Source organism: Fomitopsis serialis (genome assembly GCF_022376445.1).
Source record: "Fomitopsis serialis strain Sig1Antser10 chromosome Unknown B0H18scaffold_357, whole genome shotgun sequence".
Taxonomy (NCBI): Eukaryota; Fungi; Basidiomycota; class Agaricomycetes; order Polyporales; family Fomitopsidaceae; genus Fomitopsis; species Fomitopsis serialis.
Window position 1 is genome coordinate 994 of NW_025955317.1, and position 16,742 is coordinate 17,735.

Below are 16,742 nucleotides of genomic sequence, written 5' to 3' on the forward strand. Positions count from 1 at the left end.
CTTTGTCTTCGCCGGTAAGTCCCCACGTCCCTCTACGAGATACTAACTGACCTCCCGCCACCAGCCCTCGCGCTACACCACTTCATCCAGCGCCGCCTCACCTTCGCCAAGCACCTCGCCAACTCACGAAGCGGGCTCACCACCTCGCGGTACATGCGCCTCATCCTGATGTCCACCATCCTGATGTTCATCGGCGTGATCTCCACATCCATCACGCTGTGGTACTCCACGCTCAGCCTCCGCCCGTGGACGAGCTTCGTGGACGTGCACTGGGGCTTCTCCGCGATCGACCAGTATGCCACGTTCGGGACGCCGCAGCTGGCGCTCACGTATTACTACGTGATTTGGCTGATCGTGCCGGTGTCGTCGTTCGTGTTCTTTGCGTTCTTTGCGTTCTTTGCGTTCGGACGTGATGCGGTGATGGAGTATGGTGCCTGCGTTGCGTGGGTACGGAGAGTCGTGCTTAGGCAGAGGCAGACCGACCGCAAGGCTCCTTCTGACCTCGTTCCGCTTCCTACATCAAGGTAAGCAGTGACAGTGGATGTCTCTTACCGCCTCCGCTGATATCCACATGTAGGACGCCCGCAAGTCCTTTCTCGAAGTTCTCCAGCTCATCAAAGAGCACGTTCACCGCAAGCGAACCAACCACACATGTCTCTGCTGAGAAGAGCGCAGGCTTCTTCTTTGAGAACCGACACCCTCCTACGTTGCCTCCTCTGTGCCACTCCGTCGGCAGCAGCTTCACTGGCCCCGACAGGCCTCATTCGTACACTTCGCTCGTTCGCTCTTCCTCGCACCCATCTCCACCGTTTGTCCAGTCGCCTCATCATGGTTCGGTTGGACATGCTATCTGATTGCCATCAACTGATACCGTCCTGGACTTCTCTGAGCGCCGCCTAGGTTCGACACAACCTATGGAGGGTCTTGGTATGAGACTAGAGCGCCGCCACACAGATCCCTCGATAGCTGCTCTCGTTCGATGTACAGATTCCCTCGCTGTATTACAAGTCGCTGTATCTATAATTTCGCCTCGAACTTGATATATGGGCTTCACCATCATGCTGTGGCCTTTACGCTCTGCTCTGGTGTGGGAGGAACACACTTCTGATTTAGGTCTTGATGCGAACCCTCTATTGTTCATTTCAGCTTCCGTTCGTACCCCTCTATCTTCGCACTGTTAGTCGAGAAAGATTGAAGGATGCAGGACTTCCTTCTCACTGTAAGAAACAATGCCGATGAGCTCGACCCACGCCTGTCTATATCATCCTGCAAGCACGACGCCCTGGCACTCAGTCATCCAAAGATTCATATGTGATCACTAATGGCGTTTTGCATTACACGTCTTTAGATGTCGTCTCATGTCACGGCGGGCCGGCGCGCTACACATGTCCTTGGTTCTTGGATATTACGAGTCATGCCAGTGCGCACTTAAGCGGCGTCGAGCCAAGCCCAACTCGTCAAGTCCAGGAAAGCGTAGTTGAAAGTGAATTCACGCTCATGTGAGAGAGTAAACCGCGAGGCGTCACAAAAACCCGAATAATTGATATGAGCCGGAGGGTGAAACTTTGAAGCCTAATAATACTACAGCTAGGGGTAACTGGCGAACACTCTAGCAGAATCTCGAAGGAATGGTACAGGAGCTAAGGCCTCCATGGATAATAATCGATACATCACGTTGATTTGGCGGTATAACCTCAGATACTGTGAGGACCACTCGCATCAGCATGCTGTAGCGCGTATAATTAAGGGAAAAACTCACAAGATACATGCGGGGCCGACAGTGTTGACAGCGTGTCTAGCCATAAATAAGGCGGTTCTAATGAGTGGTCGAAGTGAGACGAGAGTGAAAGCTACGGGGAAGTCTCGCGCACTTACGAGGGATATATCTCGGATTCACGACACGACGCAGTAGAAGATGCTACCGCCGCCGCTGTGTTCGAAATCGGTCGGGATGACCAATTCGTCGTCGGTCGTCTGCTGTGAATTGGCGAAGGAAGGCTCAATGGGTATGGCCTCAAAGCTGTCGAAGGAATCCATAGTAGCTGGATCGGAAGACGTCTGGGCAAAGTTGACTCGGGTAGCGTGGACCGGGAGGGCTCTGCGCTGAGGATGGTTGTAGCGTTCGTGCAGATTATGGGGAGGGGCATCATTGTGCTCGTATTTATATCGCCCATGCGGTGGAAAGGGCCCGGTGTTCTCCTTTCCATTGTCCTCCCTTTTGGGGCGATGAATGGCACAAAGGGCGGTCACGTGTATCTACCGCCTCCATTGTGGCTTCAGATTAGCGCCCAACCCATGCATTGTTCGACGCGGCCAGGCAATCTCAGCTGTACCATAAAGGTCACTTCGTCAACATGGCGTACTATCCCCTTCAGACTTTGAGACTTGCTGCGTCTCACCATGGCGGCTGATCCTACGTATCCTCTCTATCCTGTCATTTCGTTTCTCGGCTTCGTCCTTGCTCTGATACCTGTCCCGTGGCACCTGCAGTCTTGGAACTCGGGTACTTGCTACTACATGATTTGGACGGCCCTGGGATGTCTGAATCAATTCGTGAACTCCGTTGTATGGGCGAATACCGCACTCAATGTTGCACCAATCTGGTGCGAAATTTGTGCGTACGCGCTTCCAAGTTGATACTGCTCAAGTTTCGCATTTGACTGACCACAGACGTAGCCATTAGGATCACCATTGGCGCCTCCGTGGGCATCCCTGCGGCGTCGATGTGTATCAACCGTCGACTCTACAAGATCGCGCGGGTGCACGCAGTAGCAGTTACACGTGCCGAGGTAAGCCTTTCTGTCAGTCCGTAGCTAGATCGTCATTGATATCGTGTTAGAAACGACGCGCTATCCTAATCGACTCCCTGATATGTGTCCTTTTCCCACTAATATGTATTGCGCTTGGTGAGTACACCCGTCCCCTCGTCGCCGCTTTGCTGACCAATACGCAGCATATGTCGTGCAAGGCCATCGCTTTGATGTCTTCGAAGTGTTAGGCTGCTACCCTGCAATCTACAACACCATACCTGCGTATCCCCTGGTATACATGTGGCCGGTCGCGATAGGAATGGTGTCTGCGGTTTACTGTGGTACGTCTTATTTGTGCTGCGGCTATTTTAAAGTGAGCTGACTTGTAAACAGTTCTCTCGCTTCGCGCACTCTTTGCTCGTCAGGCTCAATTCCGTGAATTCATCTCCGCTACGTCGGGCCTGACCAGCGGGCGGTACTTCCGCCTGATGGCGCTATCTATAACGGAGCTTCTCTTCACTGTTCCTTTTGGCATCTACGAGATCTACTCCAATGCTGGTGGTAACGTCCAGCCCTGGTTAGGCTGGGCGAATACCCACTACAACTACTCCAGAGTGGGCCAGTATCCCGCTATCCTTTGGATGTCAGAGCCGTCGACTGCCATTCCCGTCCAGCTTACTCGATGGATCGTGCCGATCTGCGCGTTCGTCTTCTTTGGGTTCTTTGGGTTCGCCGAGGAGGCGAGGAGACGATATTACTTTTTGTATGCTGCCGCAGGTAGGCAGCTCCAGTCGCTACGGATGCTGCATGTTCGTCGCCACCAAGAGAAGTACGTCTGTCTCAAGGTGTCTAGATTCTCCCTCACTGACGCGTAATCACAGAATGATCCATGGCGCCGTATTGGACAAATCGTTTGACGCCGATGACACTCTACCTGTCTACACGCCGCATGTCGTGTCTCCTGGCTGGCGGTCGCTGGCTTCTGTCACCGTGGCTGCCAGTGATGCATCATCATCACCTCTCGACTCTGCGTTCTCGGACAAATCCTTTGCCGACGACTTTGTATCACATCACGAAAAACCTTGATGACCGCAACTTTTATGTCTTTGCTTCCTCGTCTTTGCTTTCTTCGTAATGCGACTCTGCGCTCAAGATTTTGTATCGTTAGCATCTATAATGACATTGTATACTCTACCGCCTACCTTATGAAAAGCCCGGTCCTCGAGTGCAACCTCCAAAAAGGGGCATCTATGTCATTGAAGGCTTGTGTGAGCCTTCGTAGGTATCAGGCGAAGGAAACATGACTTGACTGTCTGATTGTCCACCCCACCGAAGAGTAGTGCATATGTGTTCTGTCTTCATTGGTTCCATCATGCAACTTGTGCTATCTAGGAATGCAGATATCAGCCGGAATTCAAGAGAGCGAAACGCCGGAACACTGTCACTGGAAGTTGAAGTAGTTGTAGGTCTTGGTACGCGAGCGTCGAGAACGATAATCTAGGCCACTTTGACTCCAGGTCTGGATTTCCTGCAGTAGAGCATATCTAGGTAGTAGGACGACTGAACGAAATCCGATGGTCTCGCATCGTCCTTGACAATGATGAAACCCGTTGGAGCTCAAAGTCCATGACCTTGCGTCTCAGCTAGTGCGAAGCGGCAGTCGTACATGCACTTTGGGCGAAGTTGCTGTAGGCCGTAGCTTTTGGCAAGGGTCAGGCGACGAAAGGCTACATGGTATATTGCTACAGATTCATTCGTACAGTAAGACGAAGATCACCGATGGTATTCCCTAGTGAGAATATGGTAACATACTGTAACATCGAAATAGTCGTGAGAATCGAATAAGCGTAGAAGTCATGCGCGAAACGAAGGCATCTGGTACTCTGCCCCTGTATTGTGCATTGAGTCGTGAGGAACCCACAAGAGTCCATGGCGTGAGCACATCGGCGCGATGTTGGCAGTGAGAATCAGAGACATGCCACCTAAGGCGCTTCGCGACGGTTCGTAGTGATCCATACATCTCGCCTTGCGACGTGGACGTCCTTCTCGACATCAGAAAGTGTGCGGAGATCATCTATCGAGACGTTGAGCTTCAAGGGTCCAGCGGTGTCCCGGAAGGAGGAAGATATGGGTCTAATAGTACGAACAACAGTTAGCAAGCTCGGCCTGGGTGCGAATACCGGTCTCACCTGAACTTCGGGAGAGAGGACATGCCGCCCTTGCTATCAGAAGAGCGGCGCTGCGCACAGGGACATAGCAAGCGCCGTATGTAGGTCCAACAGGCAGCGTAACTTTGCGCAGTATCCCGACTGAACGCGAAGAATATAAAGAAGAGATAGGCCGAGACGGGCACAGCCCACCAGAGGAGGTACGTCATGACGAGAGTTTGCTGAGGTATTAACACTGTGGGGAATTGGCCAATGCGGGAGAAGTCTGAATGCGTGTTGGACCAACTGGTCCACGGACGCAGCCCGTCGCGGTAGGAGAACCAAGTATTGAGGGCCGTGATAAGGAGACCCCAGAACATTTCAACGAGGGCCATGCCCATGAGGCGGAAGTAGCGAGAAGGCGTTAACGCTGATGAATTGCTCCGCAGGTGCTTCGCGAACGTTGCTCGTCGACGGAAGAAATGAGTGAAGGCAAGCGCTATGACCAGATGAGAAAACGCAACACATCATCGGTTTCAATGTAGGACTCACCTGCGTAGACAAGTGTCGCAACGGAGAGGAGTATAGGCGGAAACCGTATGAGGAAAAACTCTGGGATAGAGACATATGTCTCCGGTCTACAACCGAGATTCTCGACTATGTCGAACCTGTGGCCCTGTACAACATAGTCTGCAAAATGTTAGTCAACGACAACGAGAAGAGAGACGTTACTCACATAGGCTCATGTAGACTGCAGGCAGTCCGAAGCAGAGCACGGAGTCTACCAGCATGCGTTTACGTTTATCTGCCTCGGTGATCTGTACCATTCTTGCAGATGCGATGCGTTCCAGATGCATACACAGCGCAAAGCATGCTGCTGATAGTGCAAGATTTGAACCAATGAACAGTCGTGTTACTGAATGAATAGGTGAAGAAGGTGAGTCGATGCGAGATGAGGCCCGAAGTCGAAGAAACTCACCTATATCGCACCAAACGACGAGTTTGATTTCGACGTTGTTGGCCCAGGCAAGAGTGTTTATTCCTTGTGCCAGGTTCGCTACGAACAACCATATGCTTATGGCGATAGTTGCTACGTTTCGCGCTTTAACGTGCGCAGGTAGAGGGATGATGACGAGAACAGCTGCCGCAAATGAGCCTAATGGGAGTCCAACCTGCATCGTCGGTGTTCAAGTGTAGAGCACGGGAGCATCTGGGAGACGAAGGTGGCCGGGTCATGCTCATATCAGAGCGCATGTCGGTATGGATGGTCGCTTTGGGCGAACAAAGACGTCTGCCATCGGACTCACAGGCGCCCGCCGATGGACTGCTTCCCGATATGGCAAGTGTGGCGCGGAGCCTATGGCCCTTGACAATTTGAACCTCCTCCTCAGTGTACCTCATGATATTCATCTGGGTCGTCTCTAGGCCTGCGTTGTACTATCGGCGCCCACAGCTACATGCGTCGAGAGCGATGATTGCATCATATACCGAGTCTGCGAACTGGCCAGCCTCGGAACGCCGTCTTGCACGGTGGCGGCATCATCGGCTCTGCAAGAATGGCGAAAACCCACATTGTCTTCGCCACGCGAAGACCGGTCTGACCCCATTGTTCTCCCTCAAATGGTAGGAGGCAGTCTGAATAGACCGTTTTATTGTGCTTGAAGATGTGCGCTGTATATACCGCACTTGCTGTGGTCGTAAATGTGCTTGCCCCGCTCACGTCTGCTAACCATGGCGTCCGACCCGTCTTATCCTCTCTTCCCCATATTCGCCTTCTGTGGTTTCGTCCTAGCAATCGTCCCCCTGCCGTGGCATCTTGAGGCCCTCAATTCGGCTACGTGCTACTATATGATCTGGGCATCTTTAGCGTGTCTGAACAAGTTCGTGAACTCTCTGGTTTGGGCCAATAATGCCCTCGACTCCGCGCCTATCTGGTGCGATGTTTGTGAGTTCAACCTCTGACCAATCGTCCGACGTGCTTCTAAATAACTTACTCTGTTCCAGCGACGCGGATTATCATTGGTGCTTCAGTTGGCATACCAGCTGCTTCCCTATGTATCAATAGACGGTTGTACCTCATCGCGAGGATGGGCGCAACCACTGTGACGAAAGCGGAGGTTCGTGGTTATTCAGAATCTTTTCCTCCTCATCGTTAACATTGCTATCGTGGTACTCTAGAAACGGAGAGCGATCTTGGTAGACACCCTCATCTGCGTGCTCTTTCCCATCATTTGCATGGCCTTCGGTCAGTTCAGTGCTTGCTCGGTCCTGAAGACCTGAAGTCTCATGTTTGTCGTAGCGTTCATCGTCCAAGGCCATCGCTTCAACATATACGAGGAGATAGGCTGCTACCCGGATATATATAACACCATCGCCGCGTATTTTCTCGTCAACTGGTGGCCAGTCGTCCTGGGGCTCATCTCTGCTTGCTACTGCGGTACGTCTCTAATGCTATAGCATGCATTTCTCGTCCTGAACACGCTCTCTCAGTACTATCCTTGCGATCGTTCTATCTGCGTCGAGCGCAGTTCAGAGAGTTCCTATCCTCGAGCAAGACCTCGCTGACTTTCGGGCGATATTTCCGTCTCATGGCGCTCGCGACTACCGAGTTGCTGTTCACAATTCCCATCTCAGGCTACGCGATATACCTGAATGCCACGACACTGTCTATGGAGCCCTGGATCAGCTGGTCCTACGTGCACTATCAGTTCTCTCGAGTAGAACAAGTGCCGTCTGTGGTCTGGCGCTCAGATCGCTCTCTCGTCGTTGCGCTCGAGTTGGGTCAATGGCTCAACCCGCTTTGCGCGCTGATCTTCTTCGCATACTTCGGAATTGCGGAGGAGGCAAGGCGTCACTACAAGGAGGCTTTCTGGTTCATTGCCTGTCGCCTCGGCTACTCCCAACGTTCTCGCAATTCAACCGGCAAACATTTGTTAAGGTTCGCGATCCCACACTGTACGCCGAGTTCATTGACTGATGGCGCTATGTAGCATGGCGTCTGCCCCCGCAGTGAAGAACCTGACATACAATTCATCCGACCTGCCGCCCACGTACTCTCCCTATCGCGTCCCGTCTTCCGCCAAAGCGTCCTTGAGCTGCGGCTCAGAGCCTGGGACAGGCGAGAAGATGACGATCTACGAGATATTGCAGTCGCAGACTCCGACTGACGAACACTACGATTATTCGTCGACTTCACTCACACCCACAACATCCGCCTCGACGCACTCTCATCATCCTCTATCATCGCCCTGGCGCCACTCAGAGAGCGTATGACCTTCATGGACATTATGAACGCCACGAGCATCATACCCTCCGTTTCGTCAGACCATGCTTCTGACGTTCCCTTGCAATACCCTTGATGTATCATAAGGCCGCACTGTAATTCAAACCGCTAATGAATTTGTCGTGATCGACGACCTTATGTCTCAAGAAAATATGCCCGCTGTCCTGAACGGACATTACGTCGAGTCGTGCACTTACGGCGACGTCTACGGACTCTCGATGTCTCTCAGGCGCATGTCATGAAATCATCACCAACGTCTCATCCGTTTTCCCCAGGAAGTCGCAAAAAGCGGGAAAAATATGGATACAATTTCAATCACTACGATGACATGCTACAATGTGGAGACAATAGGACGTTCGTGGACGACCATGAATCGAACGGGGTATGCGCTGAATCGGAGGCACCTATGAGTCGGGGCCAGCTTGGTTAGCGAACTGCTCAGGCTGTATCCAAAAAGAATCGTACTCACAACATTGACCATTAGTATTTTGAAGTGCATTGCGTGCACTGTACGTATACGATGAAAGTCTAATAATCGGCGACGTGCTACAAGCCAAGTACTGGTATCAGTCCTCCGTCTGTGGGCGCTTGAGGATGTGGAAGCTTACCTCCGGGCACGCATACAGTGGGGGGTAATCAAGCAATAGTGCAAAAGATGGACCAAGTGCCTGATCCAGAGTGGTCCGTGTCTACGGGGATGTCTGCAGGTCCGGACGAGCCGGCGTTATCCATCTCTCGGAGGAGGGAGGTCTCGGGGACAACAATGTCGAAAAACGCGTCCATGACAGTTGTAGTGATTGGTTAATTGAAGGAGCGAAGTGAGAGGTGGCGATTCTAGGTGTTGGATTCTCTAAGTCGATGCGAGGACAGATGAAGCATGAGCTTTTGAGCTTCAGGCCTGAGAAATACGCGCTGACGCTTTTGGAGATCAATAAGTCTGCGGAGTCATTGTCCTCTGAGCCTGCAGGGCGTACGTGGACGTGGTTGTTCATCCTTCCCAGCTATGTAGACAATGGTGTGCAGTGTTATGCACCCCACGCCCAAACAATAGGGTCACGCGTTGAGCATAAGTACCGTGCGGACTGATGCTCGCGCTTGCAACCGAAGATCCATCGCCCAAGTCCGCCGCCCACTCCGCGCATCACCATCACACAGCACTTTCACCGCCAGCCACCGTCTAACCTTACCGTGCAATGGACGAGCTATACGACCTCACTCTTGCCTTTCCTGGCATGGATGACGCGCCCACCATGTCCGTCAAATACGACCTCCCTGTTGATCAGGACTCCGTAGAGCCACGATCCGGCGAGTACTGCGTTATTGCGTAGTCGATCACTCCATGGTAAGTACACCGTCGCACGTATGACAATTAGAGAGCTGAAGACAAGCCCATCTGTAGATTACTAAAGCTAGATAATGCCTATCTCGCCTAGTCTGTAGCGTTCACGCCATATAATTTCTGTAAGCTTTCGCGGTCACTGTTCACAAGCTTGAGACTGATCATCGTCTATCAGCACCTCGGTATACTGTATCCTTAGCTATGGAAGTTACATGGACTCTGGAGACTGCTTGTATACCCTTACCTCTCTGCGGGTTATGATACCCTTGATGTAACCTACTGCATAGATCCGTGTACCAGCATGGGCTGTCACGGTCATTATACCAAGTATTGGCGAATTTACGAACACAATCAGAGCAGTAACTTGCGTGTGAAGAAGCAGAGGATTAGTATTTGCACAGTCGACAGGCTTGTCCTACCGATTACTGTGACTAGAACAATAATGTTTGTGACAGTGAGGTGCAGTGGCCTTTGGTTTCCCAAAATAGAAAGTGCACTGCCTAAAGCGGCGAGCGGTCCTGCGCAGACAAGCGCCCGTGTGTCAATAGTCTACGACGGCTTTGTTGGTGTGCAAACGGGGCACAACTTGTTACAGCGTCAACATGCGACCATTTATTACGCGACCATGCCAGGCGTTGACACAGCGAAGGCACAGTCCTCTCCGCTATGCCTGCAACACTGTCTGCCGGCGCGTTCATTGCCGCAATCCTGGTCTTGATACCCTCGCCGGCGCACTGGCGTGCGCGGAACGTCGCTATCCTGTCCCTCATTGCCTGGCTAGTTGTGGTCGACCTCATCTATGGCGTGGACACCATAGTGTGGGCTGGTAACGTCGAGGTTCGTTTGGTCGTCTGGTGCGACATTAGTACGTCTCTCTTCCACCGTCGTTTCAACTGTGTCTGACGTTCACTGTTTGCCCGTTCTAGCCACAAAGATTATTATTGGAGCCTCCTCTGCGCTGCCTGCGGCGGCGATGTGCATTTGCAAGCATCTCGAGCTAGTCGCGTCCGGGCGGGCGGTGCGCTTGACTCGCGAGGATCAGCGGCGGAGGATGTGCTTCGAGTTTGCGATGTGTTTCGGGGCACCGGTGGTGCTCATGGCTTTGCGTGCGTGCTACCTCTCTCGGAACCTACTATGGCTGACCCGTGTACAGACTATATCGTCCAGGGCCATCGTTTCGACATTGTCGAAGACATCGGCTGCCAGGCGGCCACCTACTACTCCATTCCAGCGGTATTCATCGTCTGGTTCCCACCGCTGCTCTTCGCCACGATTACATTTATTTACGCGGGTACGTCAACACATCTCGTATCCTTCCCCTCTGCCATGCTCATCTGCGCTCTCCTAGGCCTCGCCCTTAATCATTTCTTCAGACAACGGCTCAACTTTGCCACCCACCTCCGGAGCTGCGACTCCGCCCTCACCACCAGCCGGTACCTCCGGCTCATCGCCATATCCATCACGGAGATGCTCTGGGGCGCGTCCCTCACCGCGCTCGCGATGTACGACAACATCGCGCCCGGGCTCTACCCCTACACCAGCTGGGCGTCCGTGCACTCCTCCTTCTCGCGCATCGGGCAGTACGCCCTCGTCGAGTTCTCGCCGCGCGCCCGGGGGCAGGCCTTCCTGTTCGTCTGGGCCGTCCCCGCCTCCTCCTTCATCTTCTTCGTGTTCTTCGGCTTCGGCGAGGAGGCGGTCAAGGACTACCGCAGGGCGCTCTCTTGGGTCGCGCGCAAGGTCACTCGGCTCCCCGCCAAACACGACAAAACGAAGCTGCCGCTGCTCCCGATGGGGTACGTCTCGTCCTCTGCATGATCGACCGACTGACTGACTGACGCGCGCACCGCACAGCCGGCCCTCCCTGAGCACGACCAAGTTCTCGTCCTCCTTCCGGCCCTCGTCCTCGTTCGACTTCAGCGACGGCAAGGCGGTCCCCGCGTACTACGCCCCGCGCGACGCGTCCCTCGACATCGAGGACTACGTGCGTCCCTCCCACTCCCCGCGCTCCCCGTCGTTCCCCGCAAAGGCGGAGGTCGGCGCGTACCCCGTCCACCGCGCCTCGATCATGCTCAGCGACGCGGAGCTCGACGCCCTCCTCGCGCGGTGCCCGTCCATCCGTTCCAGCGTGCCCTCGCCGGGCTCGCCTACCGAGCTCGGCCACCGCATCGAGGTCGCCGACGCTCACCCCGCTGAGCGGCCCGTCTCCACGCACGCGGCCCACAGCTCGCCCATCGCGGCGCCCTCGCCGGCGTACCACTACCGCTCCCCCAGCTCGCCGGGCGGCCACTCCCACCGCGCCCAGGCCTCGGCGGCGGCGCCATGCCCCGTCAACTTGAACGTAGGGCAAGTACTCCTCCTCGTCAACACCGAACGCGCCGCTTGACTTACGCTTACCATTTGAACGATGACCCGGACGTTCGGGGCTCAACGAGGCTGAACGCGTTGCAGCCTTGCAGATATGTACCTCTAGCCACGGTGTCTACTGCTGTATCCCTACTGGACTGGACGCGGACGACGCGGTGTCGTCCGCCGCGCTTGGTCTTTGACTCACTCGTACAATAAGTCCCCGTCGCGTATTTACTACTCTTGCTGCTTGATGAAGTGCTGATCTCTGTGTACTCAGTACTCGCTCGGAATGACATAATGCCAGTACAAAACTTGTCCTAAAACATGTTCGGCGTTGAGTGTTGTCCCAAACCCGGAAAGGGCCTACTAATAGTGGCAACATGCACAGGTTCTGACCGCGTGAACGGGTTTGAAAGGCAAGTCTCAAAGGACTTTGTTGAGCATGCACGCAAGCTACGGACTTGCTGCGTCCGGCGAGCACTACCAGGGTGGCGGGCAATACCCCGTTTGCTCCACTCAAGGTACTTCAAGCTAAGACCGGTCATGACATGGGTTCGTGACATCCATTGAACAGGTCACGCACTGTGCGCTCATCGAGGAGTCTCAGTCTGACGAGGCTGCCAACTTGAAATTGGCCAAGCCGTCTGGGTTACAGTACTCATTGCTCTTGAGAACATAATTACGTTCGAGTACGTGAGCATTTATGCAAGACTGTATCTCAGTGCATTTCGTGCAGAGTGCGCCAGCGCAATGAATCAGAGTGAGCGTCGTGACTGTGGCAGATACATCCAAGAAACCATCGATAACCCCATTACAACTAAGCTACAAAATCGTCGCCACCCTTTTCGTCTTTCTTGCTATAATACAGCTTCGTCTAATCTCCCCGTCGTCGTGTAAAGCGTGTCGTAGGCTTTGGAACTTGAAGCTTGAAAGCTTGAAGAACGAAAGTCGATAGATATTGCGCCACCAGCATGCAAGGCGACATACGGGGCAATCTGAACACCCCGATTTCAGTACTAGCATAGATGGTGGACTGGCGACGCAACTCACAATATAGAAGAGCGGATAGACGGTCATGCGATGGTACACCATCCCCATGTTCCATTGCCACCGGTATGCTCGTAGTCGACGGGTATCAACGATGATGAGGTGTCGGGCTCGACGTCGGAAATTGTGAACGTCGACGAGTCGGGGAAGGCGGTGAGATCTGAATTGCAAAACTCGTCCATTGCGTGGAGAGGCGAGGCGAGTGCGGAAAGACTGTTGTAACTGTGGCCACGTAGGTGAGGCTTACTGGGAGCAGATAAGGTGAGCGACCCCCTTTGTTCTGGCTTATATACCGGTCAGTCTCATGCAAAGTCCAAATACACATGGGCAATAACAGAACGAAGCAAGACTTAGCAAAACAATAGGATCACAACCAGATTGTTCGCCGAATATGGCCACAGAGCTGCCACAGTAGCCTGTAGGCAATCGCTTGTGGGCGCTTAAAGACAAAAGGCACTATCAATCACGTGTGCTACAGACAAACCTCAGCTCCCCCATTGTGCGCCGAGTTTGAACAGAATTAAAGACGATGGGCGTTACGGAAGACTTTCAAACCTCCCCCTCACACTACCAGTTCCCTGCATTGTCAGCATGCTCGATACCCCTTATCCCGTATACCCCGTATTCGCTTTCCTCGGGTTCATCGTAGGGCTCATCCCGCTACGATGGCACTTACAAGCCTGGAACGCTGGAACTTGCGCGTACATGCTATGGGCTTCCCTCGCATGTCTCGTTGAATTCGTCGACGCTGTCGTCTGGCACGGGACAGCTGAGAACATCGCACCTATATGGTGCGACATATGTAAGACTTCTCTTGACACGTCAATGCAAGCCTGACTGATGTTGTGCTTTCTCTAGCCACCAAATTCCTCATCGGCGCAGGTGTTGGAATACCCGCTGCCTCACTGTGTATCAACAGGCGACTGTACAAGATCACATCAGTTCAAAGTACTACGACCACATACGAAGAGGTACGCACCCTGTGGCCTGCCTGTATCGTGTAACAGCCACTCACCATTGCCTACAGAAACGCCGGCAAATGTACTCGGATCTTGCAATCTCTCTGGGTATCCCAGTACTAGTTATGGTTCTCCGTGAGTCAAATTTATTTATTGTGAATGACTGCGCGCTCACAGGAGTACGGTGCAGACTACGTTGTGCAAGGTTTGTGTCACAACCGCCACATCGGGCTCACCGAAACTGATTGAGTGACAATTAGGGCACAGATTCAACGTTCTGGAGAATGTTGGCTGCTTACCTGACATATTCAATACGCCTCTAGCTTACCCGCTGGTCTTCATATGGCCAGTACTCCTGGGCTGCATATCCTTCGTTTACGCCTGTAAGTCGGTCAGACACTTGTCTCGGGATCACAATCTAACCCGAAACCTGCAGCACTCACACTTCGCGGCTTCTGGATACGCCGCATGCAATTCAGCGAGCTGCTCTCCAACAACAAGGCCATGACCAGCAGCCGCTACTTCCGACTGATGCTTTTGTCTTGCGCTGAGATGTGCTGCACGATCCCACTCGGCGCATACAGCATCTACATCAACACCGACGGTGTCGAGCTCTCGCCCTGGGTCTCGTGGTCCAATGCGCACTTCGGATTCTCTCGGGTTGTGATGGTACCCGCCGTCGACTGGACCAGTGACAAGCCGTATCTGATCTCCGTTGAGATGGGTCGCTGGATATACCCCTTCTCTGCGTTCCTGTTCTTCGCCCTGTTCGGTTTTGCGGAAGAGGCAAGACGAAACTATAGGGATGCGCTCCGTGCGGTCGCGATGCGCTTTGGTGTCCTCCCTTCGACAAAGACATCTGCCCTCAGGTCATTCCGGTGAGTTCGCAATTAACGCACTCGTGCCTTGCCTCCGTTAACATGCCCTCGCAGCATCGGGTCGAGGAAACAGGATACACTTGACTCTTCGTCACCCACCGAGACCCTTCCTCCATACAGTCCAAGGGGAAAACGTCCTCAACGGCCGAAGTCCTTCTCGTCGTCCTTCCTGGACAGCGTCATCGAAATCGACATCGACTATGACATCGAGAAGGCCGCTGAGTCTCTCACCTCAACCACCGTCTACGGCACCGACAAGCCCGCCGACTCTCCCGCCGCTACATCCGCCACCATGACCTTCCCCGAATCCGCGATGACCGCCACACCAAAGGCGCCGTCTGGGAGGTTCAAGTTCGCCGCCGCGCCTCCCCTATCACCCGAGACGCCCTCCTATCCCCTGACCGTGTCCACTGCCGTCCCGCGGTACCACAAACCGTTCGCATCGATCGGCGACCCGGCCTCGCCTTCGACGATAGCGGCGAAGAGCGCCGCGATACAAGTCACGATGCACCGGGAGGTGACCGAGGTCGCCGAGTCCTCTTGAACGCCGCCATGTCCACGCCCTCCCCAACGCCTCCGGATATACCCCCGCACTGCTACGTCGCGCCCGTCTCCCTCGACTTGGTTTGATGTATCGTTATTGCTCGTTTTCCGCCTGCTTGGTTTGCTCTCCGACTCCCCACTGTATCACTAACATCAAACACCATACCCCAGCATTTTCCCCTTGCCTCTTCTTCAACTGTACTAGCTGCACCGTAATCGCGTCTGCGCCACCCCGATTTGCTGTTATCTTATGATTCTGGATTGCATGTCGCCGTCTTCTCTGTATCGTAGACTGGGCAGAGCCCGCTGAATGACATTCACGACGCGCTCGGTGACGCACTTCTGTGTCATCGTCCGCCCGAAGGAAGAGAAAGGCGAGATTCATGCGAGAGCCGAGCGAAGTAGTGGACGAAGAATGTGAAGGACAGACGTCATCCAAGTAGATCGTCCAGGAAATCTTCCATGTCTTCTTTCCCGGACTTCTGTGGCTTTTGCTCTGTCGGAAGTGGTGGTGCTTCTACGACTCGGTCTGCGCATATGGCCACTTATAAGTGGGCTTTCAAGTATGAGAGGCACTCCGATCGACATACCGTGCTGTCTGCCCCGGCCCATGCATCTGCTTGTTGTGGCTGGTGCCCCTCGTTGTTTTGCTGCTGAAGCACGGAAGCGTGACTTCAAGTCTGCGGTGGCGAACCATAACGGCCGTTAGCTCGCCCTCGTTTACGACGTGGAACTGAACTCACCCCACTTCGCCTCAGCCGCTGCCTTTTCCCTACTCAGCTCCTCCAACGATTCATCCCACTCGACTTGCTGTACCTTCCCCTTCTTCGACTGAGCTGCTGCACCTTGTCGTCCCGGAAGGATGTTTGCGACGCTCGCGTCTATCTCTGGGTCGTCTTCGGGTGGTGGAGGCGCGGAGGACTCTTGTGGTGACAGTCGCTGACGCTCGAGGAACGTAGACAAATCGACCTCGGGTTCCAAAATTTCCTCGCCTACACAACAGTGCAGCATGGTTCAGCTCCCAGGAATCATCCAGGTCCGTTGAGCCATAATACGTGCAACACGCACCTTCCGAGTCTAGCTCTGGCTCGAGCTCCTTATACCTATCTGCGTTCGTCCCAAGCTGCCTCCGCGCATACCTCTTCTGCATCTCCGCTGCCTCTTCTTCATCCAACTCCTCCGGCATCTCACCCTCCAGCACTAGCCGCTGACCGAATTGCGCTGGACGACCTCCACCGCGCCCTCTCCCTCGTGCGCGCAGGTATTTCCCCAGCCCGCCGCGGGACTTCCCTCGGCCTCGCCCTCTTGGGGCCGGATTGCTCGAGCTCGCTGAATCGTTCTCCATGGAATGATATCGATGAAATTGTGTCTGATTGTTGTAGAAAAGAGTAGAGAATTGGAAAGTGGAAGTAGATGGACTGCGAGTCCGAATTGTTCGGGGATGCCCGTA

The 16,742-nt window shown here is 53.9% G+C and overlaps 4 protein-coding genes across 4 annotated transcripts; 3 read left to right on the forward strand and 1 right to left on the reverse strand.

The window, feature by feature from the left end:
• Window positions 1–1,363: 1,363 nt before the first annotated feature.
• On the reverse strand, window positions 1,364–1,898 carry B0H18DRAFT_1064046 (uncharacterized protein). Its single transcript, XM_048031150.1, has 2 exons — window positions 1,872–1,898; window positions 1,364–1,816 (listed from the first exon to the last, which is right to left on the reverse strand). Exon 2 carries the CDS (start codon window positions 1,766–1,768, stop codon window positions 1,610–1,612), a length of 159 nt encoding a protein of 52 aa, XP_047884862.1. The 5' UTR covers window positions 1,769–1,816; window positions 1,872–1,898; the 3' UTR covers window positions 1,364–1,609.
• Window positions 1,899–2,400: 502 nt separating this feature from the next.
• B0H18DRAFT_1129003 (pheromone A receptor-domain-containing protein) lies at window positions 2,401–3,836 on the forward strand (the record flags this gene model as incomplete). The annotated part of the gene is made up of 6 exons (XM_048035382.1): window positions 2,401–2,614; window positions 2,677–2,789; window positions 2,840–2,906; window positions 2,954–3,091; window positions 3,144–3,579; window positions 3,632–3,836. The coding sequence occupies 6 exons, from the start codon at window positions 2,401–2,403 to the stop codon at window positions 3,834–3,836; spliced, it is 1,173 nt and encodes a 390-aa protein (XP_047884863.1).
• A 2,792-nt stretch (window positions 3,837–6,628) lies between these two features.
• Window positions 6,629–7,887, forward strand: B0H18DRAFT_893384 (fungal pheromone STE3G-protein-coupled receptor; the record flags this gene model as incomplete). The annotated part of the gene is made up of 5 exons (XM_048041367.1): window positions 6,629–6,842; window positions 6,902–7,014; window positions 7,076–7,142; window positions 7,197–7,334; window positions 7,388–7,887. The coding sequence occupies 5 exons, from the start codon at window positions 6,629–6,631 to the stop codon at window positions 7,885–7,887; spliced, it is 1,032 nt and encodes a 343-aa protein (XP_047884864.1).
• Window positions 7,888–13,298: 5,411 nt separating this feature from the next.
• B0H18DRAFT_945126 (putative fungal pheromone GPCR, STE3-type) lies at window positions 13,299–15,293 on the forward strand (the record flags this gene model as incomplete). Its single annotated transcript, XM_048041897.1, has 7 exons — window positions 13,299–13,714; window positions 13,771–13,883; window positions 13,940–14,006; window positions 14,062–14,076; window positions 14,132–14,254; window positions 14,308–14,749; window positions 14,804–15,293. Exons 1-7 carry the CDS (start codon window positions 13,504–13,506, stop codon window positions 15,291–15,293), a joined length of 1,461 nt encoding a protein of 486 aa, XP_047884865.1. The 5' UTR covers window positions 13,299–13,503.
• Between the last annotated feature and the right edge of the window lie 1,449 nt (window positions 15,294–16,742).